The 25,993-nt window shown below is 39.8% G+C and overlaps 1 protein-coding gene across 1 annotated transcript in view; it reads right to left on the minus strand.

The window, feature by feature from the left end:
- LOC126176534 (intermembrane lipid transfer protein VPS13B) overlaps positions 1–25,993 on the minus strand; it is a 238,167-nt gene that overhangs the window by 12,021 nt on the left and 200,153 nt on the right. Inside the window, exons 22-25 of the mRNA XM_049923691.1 lie at positions 24,064–24,271; positions 23,549–23,867; positions 11,204–11,422; positions 8,707–10,548 (exon numbers count right to left, since the gene is read on the minus strand). Of these exons, the coding sequence (XP_049779648.1) occupies positions 8,707–10,548; positions 11,204–11,422; positions 23,549–23,867; positions 24,064–24,271 (2,588 nt within the window). The remainder of the gene's footprint in view (positions 1–8,706; positions 10,549–11,203; positions 11,423–23,548; positions 23,868–24,063; positions 24,272–25,993) is intronic.

A 25,993-nucleotide genomic window follows, 5' to 3' on the forward strand; every position in this document is an offset into this window, starting at 1 on the left:
GATGAGAACTAAGGCCTATGGTGTCATAGTGCTGGGAAGCTCACTAGGTGGTGACACTACAATTTCTAATTATGCAAGGCTGTGTGTACATAATTAGGAAAAACACCCAGTGCCTGAACCTTGATGGTTGTCTGTATATTATTACTCCACAGTAGCTGTATGGTTTGAAAGTAATGAACTCTAGAGCCCCTACATTATGTACAAAGATAAAAACTTATATAAAAGGTAACCCAGCTGGATTAATTGTCAACGGTATCAGTAGCCTCGCTTATTATGTTATAGATTTCTTCTTCAAATTTTAAAGGATAACGTTTATAGCCTACATCCAAAACTAACATTTATGCACAATGTCATGAACTCCAAGGGGATCTTAAACTCTTTAGATCTTTCTTTGCAACTCATGGAAATAGAATTTTCTTCGATATCTTTAGGAAACCTTCCACCAGTGTGTCTGCTATACCTTCTGCCTCCAATCATCCAAGATGTTATAAGCTTAGTTATTTTTTAACTGCTGTTGTAAGAATTTGTGAGCTCTCCCTTTCTGACAATGATATTTGGAAAGGATTGAACAATCTATGTCATGTAGCCAGAAAAATGGATATAGCCCAACATTCGTGCACCAGTTACATTCCGAAAGCAAAAATGCCTTGCAAACATGGGCCACTCCTCCTCCCCCTACTTCTAAGGCATGTGAGGTTAAACAAGTTGTGATTCTGTATTTAGGTCCTTTTTCTTGTCATTTAGCAAAGCTATTTAAACAGACTAATGTCCAAATTGTTTTTTCACAGTGTAGCTTGATTCAATATGCTCTCCCCCATAATGAGCAACCCACTAATCATATATTTTTGAAATTGGGAGTTTATAAAATTAGGAGCCTAGAATGCCCAGCTGAATATATCAGACAGGTGGGGAGGTAATTTACCATTAGATTCAGTGAACAATTGCTAACAAAAAAATTGCAGATTAGAAAATATTCCCCCTTTGCTGAACATCTAAAAGCTTCAGACCATCAGTCATCTAGTTTGGAAAATCTTATAATCCTGCATGTAGAAAATAAAGGATGAAAATTAAATTTGCTTGAGGAATTTGAACTTTCGAAATAAATTCAATTCAAATCATCGAGGCTTTTAAACAAATACTTATTGTCGAAAAATCAGGCATTTTTTGATGCTATGATGCACATCTTCAAACGTGTTTTATGAATTTATATTATTTCAGACATTGGGCAATTTTCCTGATTATTTACACATAGCCTTCCATAGTTAAAAGCCTTAGTGTTGCCACCTGGCGAGCTTCCTGGTACTGCAACACCACAGCCCTTAGTTTTTGTCTACTCAGACTAGTGCTAGCACACAAAGTTGTGCATATATGACACATGTAAACTGGCCCTATTTTGTGTTTAAGGGGAATTGTCTCCAAAAGGTAAGTCAAATAATGTGTGTGTCTTAGCTCTTTCGACATACACACATTTTGCTTCCTCCTGCTGTATAAAGTCGTGGTTTATATATTTTAACAGTGTTGTTTTCCTTCCCCATATGACTTTTCATGCTGTTGACACAATCTGTATTTTTAAAAGTCACATTAGATCTAACCATATGAGAGTTCTCTTTTATTACCACTATTGGCTTGCAGTGTGTGACCACATCCCGTAAACCTTCACAAGGTAGGCTTTTGCCTGTTTCTCTTTTATGGCTATTGCCAATAATCTTGTGTATGACTTACTAGAATATTTCACCATACTGAAATGGTGTTTCTGTGTTACATTCCTTCCAGAGTGGTTATGGCAATATGAGCATTTGCAGAAAGAAGGTACTATATTTACACTACTCTGATGCAGCCCCCCCCCCCCCCCTTTCATATGCAGTATTCAAAACTGGAGTGTGCATAAGATTCAGTGGTGCACTATATTCGAATGGAAACCTGAATCCAGCATTCACTAGCAACATAAATTGAAATTTAGGTATTGTTCTTTACGGCACAATGCATTGTTGTAATTCTCAACTTCATTACATTATTGATGAGGAAGTCCCAAAACGGACGGCAAGCAGAGAACATCATATGATGATACTTTCAAGCAAAAAATAATTATTTATGCTCAAATTATGGTATCAGGAGGGCGGAAAGAGAGTTCAATGTAGAACCCTCTGCCAGGCATTTGAGTGTGAATTACAGGGTAGGCACACATATGTAGATGTAGCTGCAGCTGAGAGAAACATTTGCTTATGGAAGAAAGAAAAATTGACATTATTTACAACTACTACTACTGGAAAGAAATTAACTGATTATGGCAAAGGAAGGCATCCTGATGTTGAAGTAAAAGTTTTGGAATTCATCCGTGAAAGGAGGAAGAATGAGCAACCTGAGACTAGTGACATCATGAAAAACAAATCAAAAGAGGAGGCTAAATTCTTAATATACTGAGGCAAGAGTTTAAGACTGGTTGTGGATAGGTTAATCATTTTATGAATTGGCAGCTTATCTCTGTGACACTGTATAACAGTATGCCAAAACTTTTACATGTTTTTGAGAAAAAATTTCAAGGATTTCAGTGATACGTCATCACACTTCGGAAAGAAAAGAACTCTTCAATGGACCAAACAGGCAACATTGATGAGATGCCAATTTGGTTTGATACACCATATAATTACACGACTGATGATAAGAGGCCAAAAAGGTTACCATAAAAATATCAGGGTGTGAAAAACAGTGCATAACTATAATGCTGGCAATTACACAAGATGAGTATGAACTTCCCCTTTCTTAATCTTCAAGTGGAGAACAAGCCCCAAGATCCCTAAAAATGAAAACCTGTTCTCTGATCATGTCATCATTTGAAATCAAGATGAGGCGTAGCGCCTTCGCATCGCTCCTGTCACTTGTTAGGACGATATCGTTATAGGCATGAGTCATAGACAGATGTCACCAGCTGACATTGACCTGAGTTACAGAGCTGCACATAGTTGTACTAGTAGGCGGCAGAGGTCAGCAGTTGACGGACAGTGCTAGCAGTCGTAGTCAAAACAATGTTGTAAAGTGATGTTTGATTAATATTTAATGTATTTGCATAATTATAATTGTTTTATATGTGTAGTAATTAGCAGTGCGAGTGTTGTATGAGTGAAGAAAAACAGAAGTAAATGAAAATTGTTTTGTTTATTCACGAAGTACCAGTTAAACTATACAGGGGATTTACTATAATTAAATGTGCAGTCAGTTTATGGTACTAATAAATCGTGAGTAGAACACAAATTAATTGGTAATTTCGGAAGGAGTAATTTTATATTTGATTCTTTGCTAAATTTATTTATTTAGCAATTGCCACAGAAAGAAATGTTTTACTATGATTGGTCATTGAAGTAAATCGCGGGTTAGCGCGGGATAATACTGCAACCTGATTTGCTGTTTGTGATATCAGCCAATCAGAAAAATGCAGGCTCGCGCCAATCTATGCTGGGCACAAAGCCTTTGGTATGATCTAAGTAAGTCAGGGCTGAGGGTTCGAACTAGTAACATCTCATTGAAAGCAGCTCCAATGAAAGTACTGTAAAATCACTGAAAAATGCTATTTACGAGTTCGTGAAGTAGTACAAAGTGTATTTAAGTGAACGGTATAGTGGAAGTCGTGTGGAATTTCGGACGGAATATCAAAATTATTGCTTTTGACTGTTAGTTAAGACCGTGTAGCGTGTTGTGTGATCTAAGACTGGAACAAGTATTACGTGTAGAGCAGAGTGCACAACATTTGAGCGAGCATTTTCATAACTAAATGATCTAGTGAACTCTATTAACTTCGGTAACGGGTGTAAATACCATAAACTGGCTATGTGTGTGATTGTGGTGTGCGTGGGAACTTTACATTGTGTAGACACTTAGTACGGACTTGGCAGTATTAACTGTGATCTTTACCGTAAAAATACACCTGAAAATTTACATTGCCAAGTTAAAACTTTTATTTCAGTACTAGCCACATCCCGTTTACCAGATAATTCTATGTATGTTGCGACCTGCAGTAGAAAGTAGTGGTCTATTATTTTCTACTACAGCTTTTAGCTAGACAAATGAACATTGCTGGACACTGGCAGGGCGGTAAAATAGAGACGTGCTGCGCCGCAAAGAGAATGGGTGGCTGACTGTAATGCTTGACTGGCTCTGAAATGTAAGGGAACACCACATTGGTGGGCTTTCCAAACTACCATCAATGCTTTGTCTTGACGTATTTTGTGGTCATCTCACTGATGACATAGAAAAGATCCACAGCCTAGCCACTGAACTTGTTAATATTCCTGGAGGAATGACTTCTGTGTTAGAACCCCTGGACATTAGTAAACCTGTCAAAGGTTATGTTCAGGAACCATTAGAAAAATTTGTGAACAAAACTGTGAAATGACACTGACAGGAAAAATTAAGCACACTGCATCCCACACATGCACACTGGGTTTCAGCTGTGTGGAAAAGCACTTAAGCACCAATGATATTAAAATCATTCAAGAAATTTTGCATTTCAAATATTCTGGATGAGAGTGAATCTTTTTATTTTTATTTTCATTTTTATCTTTTTTTCTTTAGCAGAAACAACTGAGGCCATAATCGCCCTTGGTGTTGAACACCAACACCGAAAAGGAGTTAAAAGCAACTACACATTACACCCAATCAACAGAAGGAAAGAGAGCAAAAAATAAGGACTTCCCCTTGGAGAAAGATCAACAAAATACACCATAGAGACAGCAAAGGTCCCTAACCAAAGATTAAATGTCCTTTGCCATATTGCTAAATGTGATTGACAGCCCGTGCATCATTCACTAAAACGGCCAATAACTCAGACGGGAAACATACACTGGAACATAAGCAATTAAAAAAAGGGCATTGCGTTAGGAAATGGTGAACTGTCAAAAGGTGATGACAGTGCACACAAAGTGGTGGGGGATCACCACGTAACAAATAGTGATTGCTAAAATGACGGTTCCTAATATGCAAGCTAAAATGATATCCTTGCGACAAGAGGGCCAAGAGGAGGTTGGCGAAGCCATTGAGAGAGGTATAATTTCCCGGAGCTTGTTCCTGTGAAGACAGCAACACAGAGATCATCTGAAGGAATGCAAGAGCTAGCAGGCCGAGGTAGGAGGACTGCAACCTCGGCAACAATATCAGCAGCCTCATTTCCCATCAGACTGACATGGCCAGATCCCACATGAACATCACGGTGGATCGCTCAATAATGAGCAAGGTGAAGCCTTCTTGGACCTGTTGCACTAAAGGATGGACTGTGTACAGCACACAGAGGTTCTGAAGGGCACTGGGAGAACAAAAGCATATGACACAATCAAAAAGCCTGTGTCACCAGATACAGGGCGAAGTGCTCTGCTGTAAAGCAGCGTTCTGGAAGATGATATTGAAAATGGTCAGTATCAATGATGAAGGCACATCTGTCGTTTATTGAACAAAGTAAGAGCATATGGACTATCAGACCAATTGTGTGATTGGATTGAGGAGTTCCTAGATAACAGGACGCAGCATGTTATTCTCAATGGAGAGAAGTCTTCCGAAGTAAGAGTAATTTCAGGTGTGCCGCAGGGGAGTGTCATAGGACCGTTGCTATTCACAATATACATAAATGACCTGGTGGATGACATCGGAAGTTCACTGAGGCTTTTTGCAGATGATGCTGTGGTGTATCGAGAGGTTGTAACAATGGAAAATTGTACTGAAATGCAGGAGGATCTGCAGCGAATTGACGCATGGTGCAGGGAATGGCAACTGAATCTCAATGTAGACAAGTGTAATGTGCTGCGAATACACAGAAAGATAGATCCTTTATCATTTAGCTACAAAATAGCAGGTCAGCAACTGGAAGCAGTTAATACCATAAATTATCTGGGAGTACGCATTAGGAGTGATTTAAAATGGAATGATCATATAATGTTGATTGTCGGTAAAGCAGATGCCAGACTGAGATTCATTGGAAGAATCCTAAGGAAATGCAATCCGAAAACAAAGGAAGTAGGTTACAGTACGCTTGTTCGCCCACTGCTTGAATACTGCTCAGCAGTGTGGGATCCGTACCAGATAGGGTTGATACAAGACATAGAGAAGATCCAACGGAGAGCAGCGCGCTTCGTTACAGGATCATTTAGTAATCGCGAAAGCGTTACGGAGATGATAGATAAACTCCAGTGGAAGACTCTGCGGATGAGACGCTCAGTAGCTCGGTACGGGCTTTTGTCAAAGTTTCGAGAACATACCTTCACCGAAGAGTCAAGCAGTATATTGCTCCCTCCTACGTATATCTCGCGAAGAGACCATGAGGATAAAATCAGAGAGATTAGAGCCCACACAGAGGCATACCGACAATCCTTCTTTCCACGAACAATACGAGACTGGAATAGAAGGGAGAACCGATAGAGGTACTGAAGGTACCCTCCGCCACACACCGTCGGGTGGCTTGCGGAGTATGGATGTAGATGTAGATGTAGATGACACCACGATCGGTCTTAGAGCCACCAGTGTAGATGAAGGTGCCATGGCTAAGTTGGGTGCAAAGCTCCAGGAATTTATGGCAATAGATCAAATCCAGAGTAGTGTCCTTGGGAAGAGAATGAAGTTCAAGATGAATACAGGCTGCTGAATGAAGCCAAGGCAGTGAAGGGTTCACAGCTATTGGGCACATGGCAGGGAGTGTGGAGTTAAGCTGCCAGAGCAGTAGCTGAAAGTGAACTTCAGGAGGTAAAAGAGAAGAAAGGCATGTCCCATACTGGTGGAAAAGGGAGTTATCAAAAACTGGGGCATAGGATTGGTGGCTGGGCATGTAAGACAAACAGCATGCATATCTGCTGAGGAGGAGATCATGCCAATATGACAGTGGTAGTTTGGCAGTTTCTGCTTAGACACTCTCGAGCAGGCTAGAGTAAAAGGTACCAGTGGCTAAAACGTATTCCACAATGGTAGATTTTGTTAGGATGGTGTAAGACGGATGGACATGTAGATGAATAAACAAAACATCCGTAGTCTAGTTTCGAATGGTCTTTGGTATAAACAGAGGAGGGTGGTCCGAACCATTCCCCAGGAAGTACTGCTTAGGACACTTAGGACATTGAGGGACCAGGTACAGTGTGTGGGCAAATAAGACATGTGCGAGGATCAAGCATGAGCCCCAGGAATTTCATAGTTTCAGTGAACAGAAGAGAAACAGGCCCACGATGTAATGACAGTGGAAGAAATCCAGTGCACTACCAGAAATTCATAAGAACGATTTTGTCAGTAGAAAAGCGAAAGCCATTGTCAATGCTCCATGAGTAAAGACAACTGAGACACCACTGAAGATGCTGCTCAAGGACGTAAGTCCATGGGGAACTGCAATAGATCGCAAAGTCATTGATGAAAAGGGAGCTGGAAAGTACCCAGTGGGAGACAACCCTTAACAGGGTTAATGGCTATAGAAAAAGAGGAATACGCTCAGGATGGTACCATGAGGTACCCTATTCTCTTGGATAAAGGTGTCCAACAAGGGTGAACCCACACAAACCTTGAAACCTCGGTGTTTTAAAAATTCCTGAAGGAAATGGTGCAGGCAGCCTTGGAAATTAATTTAAAGGATCTGTCCACTTTTGCTAATATGTCACATCTTTTTAAGTTCTTTTTCTGTTTACTCAATGAAATAATAAAAATGTTCCCAATTTCAAGAGACCAACCAAGAGACAAAATACTAAATGAAGTGTGTAATGGTTCCATGCAGTCACTGCAGATAAAATCCCGTGTTTTGGTTTTCATTACTATGACAAACTGCTCCACAAAAAGCAGCAACAAGCAATGATATTATAATACTTAAATGCAGTGACTGAAATATTTATGTCATATCAATGTACTGAATGGCTTAAATCCTTATAACACATCAATACTGTGTAATACACTTATCCTGGAAAGAAAGCACACTTATCCTGCATGTCACCTCTTCTGGATGGCACTGTTATATTGACCAATCTATCTGAGCACACATCCTGAACTCATTTAATGATCCTGTTTGCTACTGCATTTCTCTTATGGCTTCAAATGCCAGTGTGTCCACTGCTGATATAAGCCTAGTACATCTGGGGTTGGGTACTATACAAAATCCTTAGCACAGCATGAAGAATTGTGTGTCCACACATATGAAACCTTGTAACAGACAACATTTTTCATCCAGTGTCTAACCTTAGGGTGCAGTAAATCAGTCTCTGGACTACAATTTCTCCGTAGGTGCTGGTACTGCGGCACCACACTTAAGAGGGCAAATTGTATAATGTCTTAGCATAATTATTATTTTATTTTATCTCTGAATTGAGCTAAGGTGACTTTTGTAGAAAAATGTCTGCAGAAGAAATAAACCTTGATTTGAATTTTGGTGCTGCTCACAATGTTAACTTGTCATGACAGAACACACTGGAATGCAATCACGTCTTAATGTTCAGAATTTGCTGCTTTGTATGACATACTGAACAGTAAACAGTAAACAGCAATATGTTCTACCACAAAAGATTCACAGTAATGTTTCTCATTCACTGATCCATTTTCAGAACTGTTGATAAAAAGAATGTTCTGCTTACAGTATGTTTCTTTTTCAAAACTGCACATATATTTTTATTCATAATTATGTCTACTTTCTATTAAAACATTAACACTACAACAACTTTTAGGTATTATTTCCTTTATGGTACACACAAAAATAAAGCTTACCTGTGGAAAGGTGGACCACATGTCCCATAAAAGATGACATTCAGCAGTGCAACTCCAAGGGTTAAGTAGAACACGAGGAGAGCTACCAAAATGTGAGACTGTTATAACCAGGCTTGTGAGAACTGTCTTCAGAACAACTTTGTCGCTTTGGAGTCGTGAAGTGCAGCTCAGTGCAACTTGCACTCCAGCAATGCTTAATAGCATAGTACCAATCCCAACTTCCAATGATAAAACAATCTGCTGTGTTCTCACATTCATAGTGGATGCTTTTCCTGGCAACTGCCAAGACCTTCGTTCAGCATTCGTCTCTTGCATTTCTGATTCCACCACCTCCACAGTTCTGGAACTTCCCAGTGGTGCTATGACGAGACCTGTAGTTTGTTCATTGATGCTTGGTATTCCATCTGCACTGTCTGTAATTAAGACATTGCTCAGCACTGAAGCCAGTAAAAAGCAGTCTGCAAGTTTCCTTTCAACTCTGGTCAGAAATTCTAAAGTTGGAATGCTCACACAAAATCTTACTGGTCTTCCCAAATCTACTTCAATTTTTGGTGCTCTGTTAATGGGTTTCATCAATTTCACAGTCACAAGGGATGGTGGTATACCTGTATCAGGATGTGGATCACCGCCCTTTGTTTCCACAAGAATAAAAGGGAAATCATCGACAGATGGTGTTGTCTTACTGATAGCAGTGCCTTCTCTACCCAATTTTACACTCAAGTCAAAACAAGAAACATTCAATTTCTGTGAGTCAAAATTATTTGAAAAGAATGTATGGGGTTGAGCAAAGATTATATGCAGTAATGGATATACTACTGGTTTTTGTTTCATTTTGTCTACAAATTTATGGGCACCTGAATCTACTTTCGGTTCCCCTTCTTTCTCAGGATCTAATATCTTTCCAGTCACACGACTGATGAAATTTCTCTGCCAGAGTGATGACAGACTTTCTGCCGAGATTCCAGATTCACTGAGATCATACAAGATCAGGGAAACAGTACCAGACGTCAAAAGTATTTCCAATGGTACAGTATTGCAAATCTTGTCTGTAGAAGGTGAAATATGTCCCTTGTTCCAATTGGAGCTACTGCCTCTATCTGAAACTTCTCTGCCACTTTCTTTAGGATTTGGGCACTTCTGCTGTGAAATATTCATTGAAACATGGGAACTAGATCTATACATTTGGAAACCACTTGCATGTGTATCAAATGTGTCCTCATGGAATCCACTGCTAGGGGCAGCACTATCTCTAGGAGATACAATATGAGAGTGCTGCTTCACATATTTTGGCGATGACTGTGAGAGAATGTTTCCTTGCTGGCGGCAGTTTTCATGCACTGCACCAGTATTAATAAATGGATAAAACAGGAAAACAATTTCTGCAGCCAGAGCAGATGCCAGAAGCAACTGGCTTGTGCTTAGTGTTACAAGAACATCTGATACAGCATTAACTTCCAGGGCAGCTCCACATACAAGCACGTGACCACGATAGACTACTGCAGGTGCAAGAACAATGCATAAGTTCAATCCAGTGAGAACAGGAGATAATGTTGCACGAGGAACTATTCCATCGTCACAACCTGTACCTTGGCAATCAAGGCTGTTCCAAGCTAGAGCAGGGTTTTCTGCCATAGTTCGTAATCCTTGGCTGGTAGCACCAGATACAGCACCAAGGCATTTTTCCAATTCATTCCATGGACCTGAACTGGCAGAAAGTCCATGAATATCAATTTGATATTGACGATCCTCAACTTCAGATCCTGGTACAGCTAACATTCTTGACTGTTCAGCTAGCCTCCAGATGTCGGGCCGTAAGGGAGAACGACCTAACGGATTTTTCACCTGGGAAAAAGGTTGAGAAACTATTAAGATACTACATGCCATTTACAGTTTATTCTGATACAATTGTAAACATGTACTATGAAATATTTTTAACATATACCACATTATTTTTTTTCTAATGACCACCTTATTGATGGGGGGGTTCCACTACGTCACCTGAGAAAATATGCTACTTATAACTGTACTGTATTACTCAATATTTTTGTGTAAAATTCATTTCAGACAGAGAAAAGTAAGCACAGCAATCTATTATAAGTAGCTTGGTGGTCTTGTTGTCACTTTTAACCAAATATGCATGGTGTTACACACAGTCACAGAAATTAATTTTTAGTTGCAACATGTTACAGATGTTATTTATAAATAACGGTACATGTAATTAAGGTTACTAACATAATTCAAATTATGTTCAATCATGATTTCAACTAACTTTTCTACTGTTTTTCAATCTGGATTTTCTGAAGTAACATTTTCCATTTATGTAAATTGTGGATACTAGAGAGTGCCTCCCTTGCAAAACAACCTTCACGTTTGAGCTTGGCACGCTGAAATGGCCTATACATGAACTATAAATTTCAGCATATTTATAAAGACACTGATTATAGCTATCTCTGTGTGCTAAAAGGGGTTTGTAAATGGAAAAAGAAATCATGCATACTTGTGGAGAGATATTGATTTCATCTAACTGCACAACCATGACATTATTGGCAGCTCCAGGTATATCACATGCTGGAAGTATAACTCGGATGGCTCGAGTGTCCAAATACAATAATGGTAGTGTGCTGTTGTTCAGATGTTTTAGCCAATTGTTTCCCACGACTTCAGTAGTTTCTGTCGTGCCATGTTCTGCAGGCACTGAGACCATGGGCATTAGAATCTGGAAAAAAGAAGCAAAAAAGGTGGAGAATACTGCGTTTTGAAACAATGTTTCGTCTGCATTTGTAATCATATTCATACTCAGTTTTTATTTGGTTACATTCAGCATGAAGAATTCAAAAACAAAGAGCATACAAACCAGAAGCTTTTGTATCCTTGTGGTTCATAGCCACAGTGGTGGAGCCTTTGTCTGCAGGTAGGATTATAAGGTTATGAAGTTTGATGGAAGAGGTTTTTCTGAGGGTGTGCCAGATGCAGTATGTTCACAAGGTAGGGTTTGGCAGGTATGAAGAGATGTGGGGGAGATATTAAGGAGGCTCCACTAGTGGGATAGTGATAGTTGCAGCTCTTTCTGTGGTTGTGAGATTAGGTTTCACACTCAGGGATTTGCGGGATGATGATGATGCAAGGGCTGAGGTTAGGAAGTTGTGGACAGCTATCAGGGGACAATTTGGGGAAAGTAAAGGTGAACCATGGTTAGAACTGAGGACTAAACTGAGTAATGTAGGGCTCAATATCACTTGAGTCTGATTGGCACAATTGGTGGTGAACAAGTGCTTCCACTGTATGGGCTTGGAGAATGAGAGAATGTCTTTAACAGGCCCAAGATTATTAAATTTGGGAGTGCAACAAATGTTAAGATCTTTGGAGAAGACTGATACTGCAGTGTGACTGAGGCTTTAGGAAGACAGGTTCATAAATGTGTTGCAGGTCTCTTTCAGCTCTGGATTCTATAAAGTAATGGAAGGGATTTTCTGAGAGTGCGGCTGATGTAGTAGGTCCACAAGGCCACAAGGTGGGGTTTGGAAGGTATGATGAGATGTTGGTTAGGTATTATTGAGGCTCTTGAAGTGGGATAGTGGTAGCCCAAGGAGTTAGTAGAATAGATTAGACAGTTTTCTCCAGAGAAGTTGTGTATACTTCTCTAGTCCCTGGAGGTAGCAACGCTTACAGACTAGGAAATTGGATGCCTAACAGTGGGATTGCAGCGAAGGACAGTTTTACATATGGGGCAGCAATAGCACAAGTATGCTCGGACCTGAGTTATCTGGTATTGCAGGACTAGGCTGGTAAAGTTATGAACTGAGAGAATTTGAATAGATACAAGTCATTGTGGAAGAATGTGATGGGCAAATTGATGGCCAGGCCTTTGGTGGGATACTGTGAGCTTGGCAACAATGCAAGAACAGTATGTAGGACTGGGTTCTGGCAAGGGATTAGGAAACTTTTCTGCATTGGCACAAGTGGAAGGAGAAACGATTCAGAGATGAGGACAAAAACACATATGAAACACAATGGGATATCTTAAAAACACAAAAAAGATGAAACCACATTAATCATACTGAAACAAGGATGAAGGCAGATAAATTATAGTCAGTTGTGAACCTGTGTTCCAAAAGCTTAAGTCAGACAGCAGTCTATAGATGAATATCTTAATAGGGACTGTTAGACCAAATTATGTAAAAGCGTCTGTTAGATTCCAGTTTTGACAGCACTTAGTGACAACTGTCAAGATTAGGTATTTTGTATATGATAAATTTATTAAAAGAGCATAATTCTGTTTCATTCAGACAGCGTATTAATTCTGTATGTATCAGCAGTTCCATTTCACTGTAATTTATCCACATCAATCTCTTCACAAATGATCATGTAAGTGAGTATTGTATTCAAATGTTCTGCGTTTTTCATTTTGTAATTTCTAAAATGTTCCACACCTCACTTTGGGATCTGTGCAACAAGAACTGAATCTAATCTAATTCAATCTATCAGTCTCCTCTAAAGGCCTCAGCTTCTGTCCCACTCCAAAATCCAATCATGTTCCACTTATTAAAGACTTCTTCCCTTACCACAATACCAACCACGCTCGACCTAGAACCAATACCAAACCGTGCATTACTCAGTATAGTCCTCCATCTAACCATGAACCACCACCAACCCCACTCCTCCTGAATCATCCCCTTAGGCCGCGTCCTATGTAAGTGACAGAAGTGACTGACAGTGCGCGACATCTTCAGGCGACAAACAGTTATAGTTACGGAAGTGTCCAACATGAGAGACATCTGTGGCGCTGCCTGTCTCCCGCTGCAACTGGCGACGTTTGAATTCATACGTGTTTGAATCTAGTCGCTGCAGCACGTGCGACAGAGAGCGGCAGCCACGTGTCTTCTCAACAAAGCAGTGGAGTTGATGCGATGGCAGCTATGAAATACTTATCATCTGATTTTAAGAAAACTAATAGGTGAAAAAAATTGATTCTTCTGCATCTTATAGCTTGATATCTTTGCTCGATAAAGGTCTGAATTTATTTTTGTTATTCATCATAGTTACTGTGCTGCATGAAATTGGGTACTTGGCTGTGCAAAATTTTTAAGAATTTGCAGAGGTAAAATCACGATGCGTAGACTTTCCGTATAGTTCATTTAAGGCCATACATTATTGCATATGAAATGTAACCAATATACCTAAATTGTATTTAAAGTTGAGACCATAATGATATCTCTTTTCATTCTTGAGATATTGGTTGTTATATCCACGGACGGGTCACTTGCGGTATGTCCGAATCTTTCCTGTGCTTCGGGAATCAACTGGCCGTAAAAATCGTCATATCTCATAAACAGTTCAAGATATCGAAATGATTATTTTTGGAAATAACAGCACATAGAAGGGACTGTTTTATTGTATGATGAACAATCAATATGTTTTTGTAAATGCGTGAGCAGATGAAAACAACACTCCCTATATATTACATCATGAGGTTTCGTCCGAAATTTTTATAGCTGAAAAAAGGGAGTGAAACAGGTAAACGGGGTATCAAAGTGACCAGCATGAGGTCTAGTTTTGCATGAAAATATTTAACTGCTTGAAAGTAATGCGGATAATTAATGAAAACTTAATTAATGAGTTGAGGAAAAATTGAAATCTTTCATGAAAAGCTGCTACCAAGCTATGTAAATGAAGTGCCAAAAATTTCATCTGTTCAAGGCCTAGCTATTTTACAAATAAAAAAGACACATTGGTGAGGTATTTAAATGTCAAAAATGCTTCCTTCGAATCAAGTATGTTAGAAAGGCAAACGAGGAGTCAGTTAGATCATGCTTTCTGAATAAAGCTTGAAAATAAAAAAATGAAAGAAATCAGCAAAATATTTTATGAAATGATTTGGGTAAAAGAAATAAGCAGATCAGAGAAACATTCTACGTGCCTTTGAATGATGCTTGAAACCATGAACAGAAAATGAGGTGCACCAAACGTTTCCCTAATATTTTTTTATTTCACACATTTAGACAAATCATCACGGAAAAGTTTGACTTTCTTTTCAAAAATTTTGTATGCTTTACTTTTACAGACTATTTAGATTAATTGAAACGTTTGGCCTTAACATTGACTGCTGATGAATTACATTCGCGACATTAAATATCTGTAAAATTTCATGGTTCATTGTAATTTATTAGGAATTTAATGTGTGTGATAAACTGGGATAGGTGTGTATACACTTACAGATCAAGTTCTTTGGCAAGACCTTAAAAATGTACTTAGCAATGAAGTGTAAACAGTATACATAAAAATTAGTATACATAATTTTAACTGAGTCAGTTAAAATTTAATAAGTGCCCAGAATCAAACCCAGGATCTTTCAGATACACGTAATCACAAACTATAACGCTACTGCTACACCATAGTTATATATTTGAATTCGGTATCAATCTGTGTATTTATGATTGTATTTAGGGTAGTTAGTCATTCTTCGACATTTATTGGCTGTTAAAAGTTCTTGATCATGTAAAAAGCATTCGTATTTAATTTATTGATGAGATAGTCAAATGCTTCTCTGCTCATTCAAGTGTATTCAAAGAATTTGTCTGGTGATCTTCGTAGTTGATATTTATGAAATTCCCCATGGAGATTCCTTCCTTTGTAAATTTCATGCACAGCATTCCTTTTCGCTTTATTTCTTAAGGAAACCTAATTTTGTAGCCTTACTCTCCAGCTACAGTATTCTACAGTTTAGGGGTGCCGTTTTATAGAAACAGCTGGTTGGCTCTAAGCAGCCATCTTGTAGTCCGACATGGTCGCTCGCATGCAGGACACCGAGCTTTTCACACGATGTTGCTGCTTGTTGCTTGAGTGTCACGTATCCAGAAGTTGCTCGCTGTCGGTCGCTTCTGTCACTCACGTAGGACACTGCCTTATAATCACTGAGAACTGACATCAAACACTGCTTCACTATCACTCCCAAAATCACTCAAAATGGAAAGTAAACTCACAACCACACAATGAACCTTATAATCCCTCCCTAGTGGTATGCAATATTCCTGTCCTTACTTATTCTACTCTTGTTCCCAATCCCTCAGCCCAAGAGCCATATTCCATTAACAGATCTAGATCCAAGACCTGTCACATTACGAACTACTCCCACAATAGGCATCTACTACCTCCACCTACTATCCCACCAAAGGGAAAGCAGCCATGTGGTCTAACTGCCACCTGGATTCTTTCCACTACCACCACCTTTTCTGAAATGTGCAGAGCAGAACTCTCCTACAACATACCTTTATTCCTGTAACCTAACTGTCTTCACTGGACCCCGCCCCCACCTGCTTTTATCCCCTTCCCTGCTCCCATCCCAACCACAAACAATGTGCCTTCTATCCTTCCCCCCCCCTCCCCCTCTAGCATGCTTGTATAGTCCTTTCCTTTCCTTTTCTCTGCTGCCCCCCCCCCCCACCCCACCCCCCCACCCCTGCCAAGCACAACATCCCCACAAACTACACCTAAAAGCCCTCCATCCTGTCCCCACCACACCCCTGCACACTTTTCGCAGGGAGCAATATAGCATCTTTCCCCACCCCTACACTGTTGTCCCTCCACTTCCTCAGCCCTTGTCCTTTCTGTAACTCCATTAGCCACCCTGCCAAGGTCACGGCTCACTGTATTCAGGCCTTGGTGTCTGGAGACGGCAGTGGCCATGTGTGTGTGTGAAGAGTGTGTGTGTGTGTGTGTGTGTGTGTGTGTGTGTGTGTGTGTGTGTGTGGAGGGGGGGGGGGGTGCATTGAGGAAGACTTTGTCCAATCCAATAACTTATAATATCAAACAGACTTCTTTCAAAGTTGCTGTCTGCCTCTCAATGCCTCCTCTACATGGAGAGGTAACAATCTATACTATTTAATATCATTATTCCATCCTGGATTTTCCACAGCCCTTTTTATATGTCTGCTGAGTCGCTCATCACTCTCCTCCCAAAGTATGTTGTCCTCCCTACCATCCAGGATACTGGACAAGCAATACTTTTAGAACATTTTGATGATGGAATGTCATGATATCGTGTGCCACGAAGAGAGACTCTACTCATACACAAGGCTGGCTGATGGCTTTTTAATCTTCCAAGATGTAGAGAGTGCATGATTGTCTTCTAAAAGCCAATATGAATAGCGTTCACAGAGATGGTCTTTAAATGGCTTGTTGAAAACGACATCAAGCACCAGCTGTTTTGGAATCACAATTCCATGTTTAACAACTAGATCTATGTTCAGTGAAGCAGCTTTATTCTTTATTTTCTGCCTTCAGCAGCAAATGCCAACATCAGAGTAATTATTTTTCATTTCCAGTTGTTTTTAATACGATACTGTTTGCCTCTTTATAGTCTATTATCACATTGTTCAGCATGCCCCAAAAGATGGGTGTCTTGTCGACATTGTTGATGAGGATAAGATTGCCATTGCCACATTTGGTTTATGTGCTTTGGAAGCTGACAAGTTTCTCGGTAGTACCTTCTAACAGTCTCTGTGCTAGTGAAGTATTTGCTTATTTATTTATTAACTTGATATGATTAGGGCCATCAGTCACTCTCTCACATCAGACCAAGGTTTTACACCTACAGTACTTCTTTACATTAGTTTCCTAAAAAAAATTACAATTTTAATATGACAAATAGTATTAAAATGATTTTAGTGTCTGCAGTGGCAATGTGAGTAAGTAATACAGACTATGAACTAATAAAGTTAATACCGGCAATACTAGTACTACTGCAGCTCTTGTCAGTAATAGTGGTGGTAGTAGTAGTAGTAGTAGTAGTAGTAGTAGTAGTAGCAGCAGCAGCAGCAGCAGCAGAAGTAGTAACAATGACAATAATAACAATAATGATAGAGGCACATATAAAAAGAATTTATAGGTGTACAAGATATATGTTTTCTGATACAGTGATTTCTGGGGAAAAGAAATTTAAGGAGTCTGTATCAACTAAGAACACTGGAAAATCAAGATCATCATCTTGGAAGGAAGGTTGTACAAGGGTAATGGGTGTGTACAGGGACAATGGCAATCCTTACTGTTGATTTAGTAGATAAGTCATTAAATGTCTTCTGAAGCTGGAAATGTTATTCAGTTCAATAATATAATGAGGGAGATTATTCAAGAAAGTGGCTGAATGATGGAGTGAGAGAGAGAAAGGATTTTGTTATGATTGTGAAATAGGATCAAAGAATCAAACATCATAGGTGTAATTAACACAGACATTCAAAACCGGTTCCAGCCGCTGTGAGTATCCTGAGAAAGGGTTTTCAAGATAACATAGCCATAATTGACAATTCGAAGCACAAGTGTTTGTACAAGTTCCTTTTTAGATCACAAGGAAATAGCTTTTTATATTTTTGTAGGGCATGGAGAGATGCTGATGTATTCTTGCACATTGCTGTCAAGTGGTCAGTCTAATTTATATTTTCACCTATTACTGCTCCTAGACTCTTTGCTGAGTAAGAAAAGCTGATATTTGTCTCATTTATGTTTAAAGATCAAACAACAAAAAATGCAGCATGGAATGTAACAATACTATGAAAAGGATGGTTGCCACTCATCATACAGTGGAGATGCTGAGTCACAGATAGGCACAACAAAAAGACTCAGAATGTGAGCTTTTGGCGAACATGGCCTTTATTGAAAATGGACAAAACACACACACACACACACAAACACACACACACACACACACACACACACACACACACACACACACACACACACACGTGTGTGTGCGTGTACAAGTGCAACTAATACACACATGACCACAGTCTCTGGCAGTTAGAGCTGGAGACTACAGTCACATGTGTGAGAGATGTATTAGTGTGTGTGTGTGTGTGTGTGTGTGTGTGTGTGTGGTGTGGGGATTCCCAATATTTCAAGCTACCAAGCCTAGAATGATCAACCAGTACTGCTTTGGGTTTGGATGAGTTGAACTTTAAACCCTCCTGTGCTCATTTTGCTAGTGTACAAAGGTCACTTCTGAGATTCTCAATAGCTGTCTTCAGGTTTATAGGTTTTGCACTGGGATACAACTGGAGATCATTAGATAACATGTGGTATTTGCAGTAGGACAAAACTGTTGACACAAGATTTACGTACAATGAAAAGAGTATAGGGCCAAATACCCTGGGAGATGCCCTGATACTACCTGCCCCCTCTGTGACTTTACTGTGCCAGAAATGATGCACTGCCAGTGAGACGTCAGGTATGAGCAAAACCACTGCGCTGCACTTGGCGAGAAATTTGGTCTGCTAAGCTTGGCAAGTAAAATGCCAAAGTTGACAGTATCAAAGACTTTGCTGAAGTCTAAAAAGCACATGATAGTTGCCTCCTGTGCATCCATGGTAAGCTTCATGTCATCTGTTACCTGTATTAAGGCAAATGTTATGCTGCAATGTTTATGGAAACCTGACTGGTATTCATCCAGTAGGTCATTTGTAGTTAGGTAGTTTGTTACTTGGTCGTGGACTGTATATTCTAAGATGTTGGACAGTGCAGGAAGAATGCGAATAAATCAATAATCACAGGGTGCTGTGGCAATGTCCTTTTCAGGTAGTGACTTAATTAATCCCTCTTTGCAGGACTCAGGGAAAACACTTGTGGTCAAGGAGTAGTAGAAGACATCTGTTGGACTGTGATGCCACCATGTCCAGCAGGTATTGATCCGATACGCATGATGACTTTTTTAACAGAATTGCAAGTAACATGCTTTAAATAGAATGTTTTGTGGCTACAGTTGTTTACCCCCTTGAAGTGCTTCATTGGATACAGAGACCACTTCTATGTATAAACCTGTGGCACCAACTGATACTTCAGGGAATTCTTTCTGTTGTACGTTTAAGGTCTTCACAATTTCCATTGCCTTTAACTGGATTATTTGTTAAGAGATATGTATCATGTGCCCCTTTAACTTGAACAAAGGAAATAATCCTAGCTTCAAGTTCATCGTATTTCCCAGCTTTTGGCTCTCTGTAGTATTTCCTCAATGGAATCGCAGTTTGCCATTTATTCTCAAATGTGATCCAACATTGCACATTAGATTCATGCAAACTATACTTTTTGCCAGATTTTCTGCTGTGTAACAAGAAATAACTGTACCAGATTCCTAAATCTGTTTCTGGTTTCCGTTCAATATTACCACTCAATGGTGATGACTAAATTTTACTCTTTAATCAGAGAAAAACTGAGCCTTTTCTGTCATGTAAAACAGTAGAATTGTCAGCACAATATCAATAACTCACGAAGAGACATGTAAACAGTTGAAGAAGGTTAAAACTGTTATCTCACATACAAAGATTAATTTCTAGATACTAGCAAAATTGGTGCTCTGTTTCTAACTACAGAATGACCATCAGCAAATTAAGGGGATGAGACCCGGATAAGTTGAAAGAAGGTAGAGACACTTGAGAATTCCAAAGGGAGTAATAGGAAACAACTGACTGAAGTAGGTAAAAAGATAAACCAGAAGAGGAAAGGGTAGTTTTGAGAGGTGAAACAGTAAAGGCAGCAAACAAACAATCAGGTAAAAAAGATTGTGACAGAATACTTTGGCAACACACAAGATGTTGAATTTGTTTGACAAGAGGAGAAGATATAGAAATGTAAAACACAAAGCAGCAAAAGATAATACAGATGATCACAAACGAGACAGACAAAGTATAGAATGGTAAAGCAGGAATGGCTAGAGGAGAAATAGAAAACTATAGAAGCTTAGAGGACTACAAGAAATAAAGATGCCATGTAAAGGAAAACTAAAAGAGCTGTTAATGAAAAAAGAAGCAGGTTACCAGCATCAATAAGTAAGGAAGAAGCTAGAAGGTGGGTGGAATATATCAACGGGCTACATAAAGAAAACAAACTTGAAGATCATCTTATACAAAGTAAAGAAGTACAAGGGCAGTTCAATAAGTAATGCAACACATTTTTTTCTGAAACAGGGGTTGTTTTATTCAGCATTGAAATACACCAGGTTATTCCCCAATCTTTTAGCTACACAACACTATTTTTCAACGTAATCTCCATTCAATGCTACGGCCTTACGCCACCTTGAAATGAGGGCCTGTATGCCTGCACGGTACCATTCCACTGGTCGATGTCGGAGCCAACGTCGTACTGCATCAATAACTTCTTCATCATCCGCGTAGTGCCTCCCACGGATTGCGTCCTTCATTGGGCCAAACATATGGAAATCCGACGGTGCGAGATCGGAGCTGTAGGGTGCATGAGGAAGAACAGTCCACTGCAGTTTTGTGAGCTCCTCTCGGGTGCGAATACTTGTGTGAGGTCTTGGGTTGTCATGAAGAAGGAGAAGTTCGTTCAGATTTTTGTGCCTACGAACACGCTGAAGTCGTTTCTTCAATTTCTGAAGAGTAGCACAATACACTTCAGAGTTGATCGTTTGACCATGGGGAAGGACATCGAACAGAATAACCCCTTCACCGTCCCAGAAGACTGTAACCATGACTTTACCGGCTAAGGGTATGGCTTTAAACTTTTTCTTGGTAGGGGAGTGGGTGTGGCGCCACTCCATTGATTGCCGTTTTGTTTCACGTTCGAAGTGATGAACCCATGTTTCATCGCCTGTAACAATCTTTAACAAGAAATTGTCACCCTCAGCTACATGACGAGCAAGCAATTCCACACAGATGATTCTCCTTTGCTCTTTATGGTGTTCGGTTAGACAACGAGGGACCCAGCGGGAACAAACCTTTGAATATCCCAACTGGTGAATAATTGTGACAGCACTACCAACAGAGATGTCAAGTTGAGCACTGAGTTGTTTGATGGTGATCCGTCGATCATCTCGAACAAGTGTGTTCGCACGCTCTGCCATTGCAGGAGTCACAGCTGTGCACGGCCGGCCTGCACACGGGAGATCAGACAGTCTTGCTTGACCTTGTGGCGATGATGACACACGCTTTGCGCAACGACTCACCGTGCTTTTGTCCACTGCCAGATCACCGAAGACATTCTGCAAGCGCCTATGAATATCTGAGATGCCCTGGTTTTCCGCCAAAAGAAACTCGATCACTGCCCGTTGTTTGCAACGCACATCCGTTACAGACGCCATTTTAACAGCTCCGTACAGCGCTGCCACCTGTCGGAAGTCAATGAAACTATACGAGACGAAGCGGGAATGTTTGAAAATATTCCACAAGAAATTTCGGGTTTTTTCAACCAAAATTGGCCAAGAAAAAATATGTGTTGCATTACTTATTGAACTGCCCTCGTACATGCAGATAAGATGGGAGTGGGAGGGGAAGGGGCAAGGGAACAATACTGCCATATGAATTTGACAGATCGTAGGAAGACCTAAGTCAAAACAAGACACCTCTCCTCAGAATTATTAAAATCCTTGGGAGAAACAACCACAACAAAACTGTTCAGTCTGGTATGTCGGGTATTTGAGAGAGGTAAAATATTCGTAGACTTTAAGAAGGAAGTAATTGCCTCATCAGCACAGAAGGCAAGTGTTGACAGCCAAATTGTTACAAACCATCAGCTAAATGAGCCATGGTTGAGAAATGCTTATTTGAATTATCTACAGAAGTTTGGAACAACTGGAAGTAGTCAATCTAGAGGAAGATCAAGTTGGATACTGCAGAAATGTTTGCAGGTATTTGACAGCAGTCCTGGCATGCAATGAAATGCCTACCCCACAGTACTGAAGCACACTACTAGAGGAGCCAAAACAAAATGGCCAACCCATTACTACAGTGGAGAACTGTGCACTAATTTGTTTTGAAGAGAAACAATGCTGCAACAGTCCATACTGAGTTGGTGAAAATTAATGGCAACAATGCATCTCATAACACACAGTGGTTAGGTGGTGTGGATATTTCCAGTGCAGTCAAAAAAGTCTGAATGACAAAGAATGAAGAAGCAGACCATATCTCTATGAAGAACTGGGAGTTGCAAGAGAAGTGGTGCTCAAAGACAGGTGTATCACAATCAAGCTAAAAGTGGAAAAAGTGAAAATCAGTCATGGATCAGTTTTCAAAATCTTGCACAACACTTTGAAGACCACAAAGGTTGCCATTCACTAAGTTCTACAACTGCTCCCACCAATTCAAAAAAGCCCACAAAACTGAAGCAGCAGCGGCCAGGTGGCAGCTGTGTCAGACCAGCTCAGATGTCTTCTTTAGCTGCCCAATCACCAAGGACAAGTGGTGGTATATCTCTATGGCTCCAAGACAAAGGAGCAAAGCAAGTAGTGGAAATGTGGATTCACCACCACAAAAAAGATTATCATCAACCAAGGTGATGCTAAGTGTGCTTTTAGGACCCATGGTGGGGTGCTAACAGATTATGCTCATAAAGGCCAACCATCACAGGAAACTACTACGAAAATCTCACGACGAGGCTATGGAAGGTGTCCAGGCAAACTCCCATGGGAAGCTCAAAGATAATACCCCACCTCATTCTGCAAAGGACACAGTTACACATGCTGCTCCTTTGTGCCATCACATTTCACTCTTTCCAGGACTCTCATATGTCAAAGGACACACCCAGTCATTAATTATCATCCTCTATGTAATAAGATTTGTCACTAGCAGATGTTTGCATGTTAACAATCAAGTGAAGTCATTAGATCAGGAATGATTAACTTCAAAGATGACATTTTCTTCTGAGAACCTATAAAAACATTTCAGACATTACGGAAAACGTTTAAACTCTGTGGAGAATTATTTCAACACATGAAACATAAATTGTCCAAAAATATATAGTGGTTCAATTTTTACTTTCCAAACATAAAATCACCCTTTGTACAACACAGAGTGTTAATATGTAAATTAGGCCACTTTTTATGTGAACTCTGGAATCTACAAACCTTTATGAAAATTCCAAGTACTGCTGGTGGTAGTAAAAAATCCACTGCTTGCATTTTGATAACAATTTCTGAAATAGATTTATTTGCCTGCAATGGGATAACTGTGCGTGTTATTGCTGGTGGCAAATGATTCGTTCCCCACTGTGTATGCACATGTGTGCACTGTGCTCGAGTGAACGTCATACTGAGGAAACCACCACCACCTTCATCAGCTGTGCCCTGATGTGACATGGGTGATGGTGGTGTGCTGATGTCATCCTGACCTCGCATCACTAATCCTAAAAATATACCCGGTTTCCACTGCTCAGATGCAGATGACCTATCAAAACAAGAATATTATAAGACATTAATGGTAACGGTGGCTTATTCAAGAAGGCAAAAGAAAGAACTAAAAACTACAAGTATTTACATTTTTCAATATCCTCTTTCCTCAGCAAACAAGATAAATTAAAAGGAAAAGATATATGCAGGTCTTTTTTTATTTGTTATGTGTAAACATAAATTTATGTAGATACCTCTTGAAATGTAGAACATTGGCAGAAGCAACTTTACATTTCAATTTTGAGTATATGTGCTGTAAGTCGAGTGATGTCATAATATCTTCCAAATCAATACTAAGTTTGTATTCATTTCCTTCATTTGAATCAGTTTTATCATCAACATATAATGACAAAACTAATTTAGCAAGTGTTGACTGAATCCATGCTGTCATTTTAACACCACCTGGAATAATGTATGTATATTATTATGTTACACACAAAAACAATACAGAGTAACATAATACTTTTCTTTTCTAGTTATGTAACAGAATCTTGATAAAATACATACATGGTGACTCTAAAATAACACACTGGATACAGGGTATAGATATTAGAAGTTTGGAATGGCTGATTGGATGGTTGGCTGGTAGATTTGAAGGAAGGGACCAAACAGCAAGGTCATTGGTCCCATCAGATTACGGAAGGATAGGGAAGGATGGGGAAGGAAGTTGGCCATGCCCTTTAAAAGGAACCATCCCAGCACATTTGCTGAAATGATTTAGGTAAATCATGGAAAACCTAAATCAGGATGGCCGGACGCGGGATTGAACCGTCATCCTCCTGAATGTGAGTCCAGTGTGCTAACCACTGTGCCACCTCGCTCAGTAACAGCTCAAATTTAGGTTTGGTGGAGATCAGACAGACTAATAATTGCTGAAATATTAGCATCAACTCCTTATTTCCTCCCCTTCAGTCATGTATTAGCTATTATTACAAAATGTTGATGATGTTTCAATATTACTGACCATAAATCACATTGTAATAATTGGATTATCTTACGAATAGTTCAGTCAACTGGTAACATGAGTAACGCAGTACTGACCCACACATTAGAGCTACTCATAACTATGAGCCACTTTTGTAGTGCAATACACGTATGTTGTGACATAATTTGCAATTGTCACACATAGAAAACACTGGCCTGCTCACGAAATGCGACCACAGTACAGGATTACTATTAGTTCATTTGCATGACCGTAGAAGACTTTAAAGTTAAATATGGAGAGCTGCTACATTTGCACCTTGTCGGCCACTACAGTTTGCTGAAGTTTGTTGCACTGTGGACTGTGTGCACATGACAACAAACCACAGATGTCTCCAGCAACAATCAGCATATCATCACATACTGTGGGGTATGGATTAGCCACAAATTACCTCTTTCAGTGCATCTCATGTCAGTCTTCATTACAATAAGCAGCAGTGCAGTACTACTATTGCACACTGTATACTGCCTGCCACAGTATATTATCCTGCTGCATATGGAGTAAATGGTGATATAGTCTTTGATACTATATAATACTATGAGCTGGAGGTGGATTATATGTGCTAAATTCCAAAAATTATATATTTCACTTGGTGCTCTATCCTCTGAGAAGAATGATAAAACACTTGTTACATGATGTTCAAAACAGCTTCAGTGTGCAAAAGATGACACTTCTTTCCTAATCCGTCACCCAATATTTCAACTGTTGAACATTTCGCAGCTGGACATTCACTCTTGATATTTATGTAACAGTCATTTCAGATGAACTTTCGACTCTAATAATGCTATGTGGATGCTCCCTCTCTCAAGGCCACATTCAATGTGCATGTGGTGACCTCAGCAAACAATGAATCTGGCCATGGTAAATTCTTCTACCAAAGAGACAAGTAGTATAACTAAATGTACCTCAATGTAACCCTCCTTCTGTCCCCCCCCCCCCCTCCCCTCCCCAACAGTATGTTAATGTGGTGATACATATGGTTGGTTTAATTTCCTGTTGTCCCTTTGTCCCTTTACTCCCTTTTAATCATACATTGAGGCTGAATCACTACTACATTAAATTGCTCCTGCTTTCTACACTGAAGTTGGTTTATACTCGAGTGCTCTCCTACCCGTTCTCATCCAGACTGTTTCACAAACTGC

This window comes from Schistocerca cancellata, chromosome 3, assembly GCF_023864275.1.
Source record: "Schistocerca cancellata isolate TAMUIC-IGC-003103 chromosome 3, iqSchCanc2.1, whole genome shotgun sequence".
NCBI classification, from domain to species: Eukaryota; Metazoa; Arthropoda; class Insecta; order Orthoptera; family Acrididae; genus Schistocerca; species Schistocerca cancellata.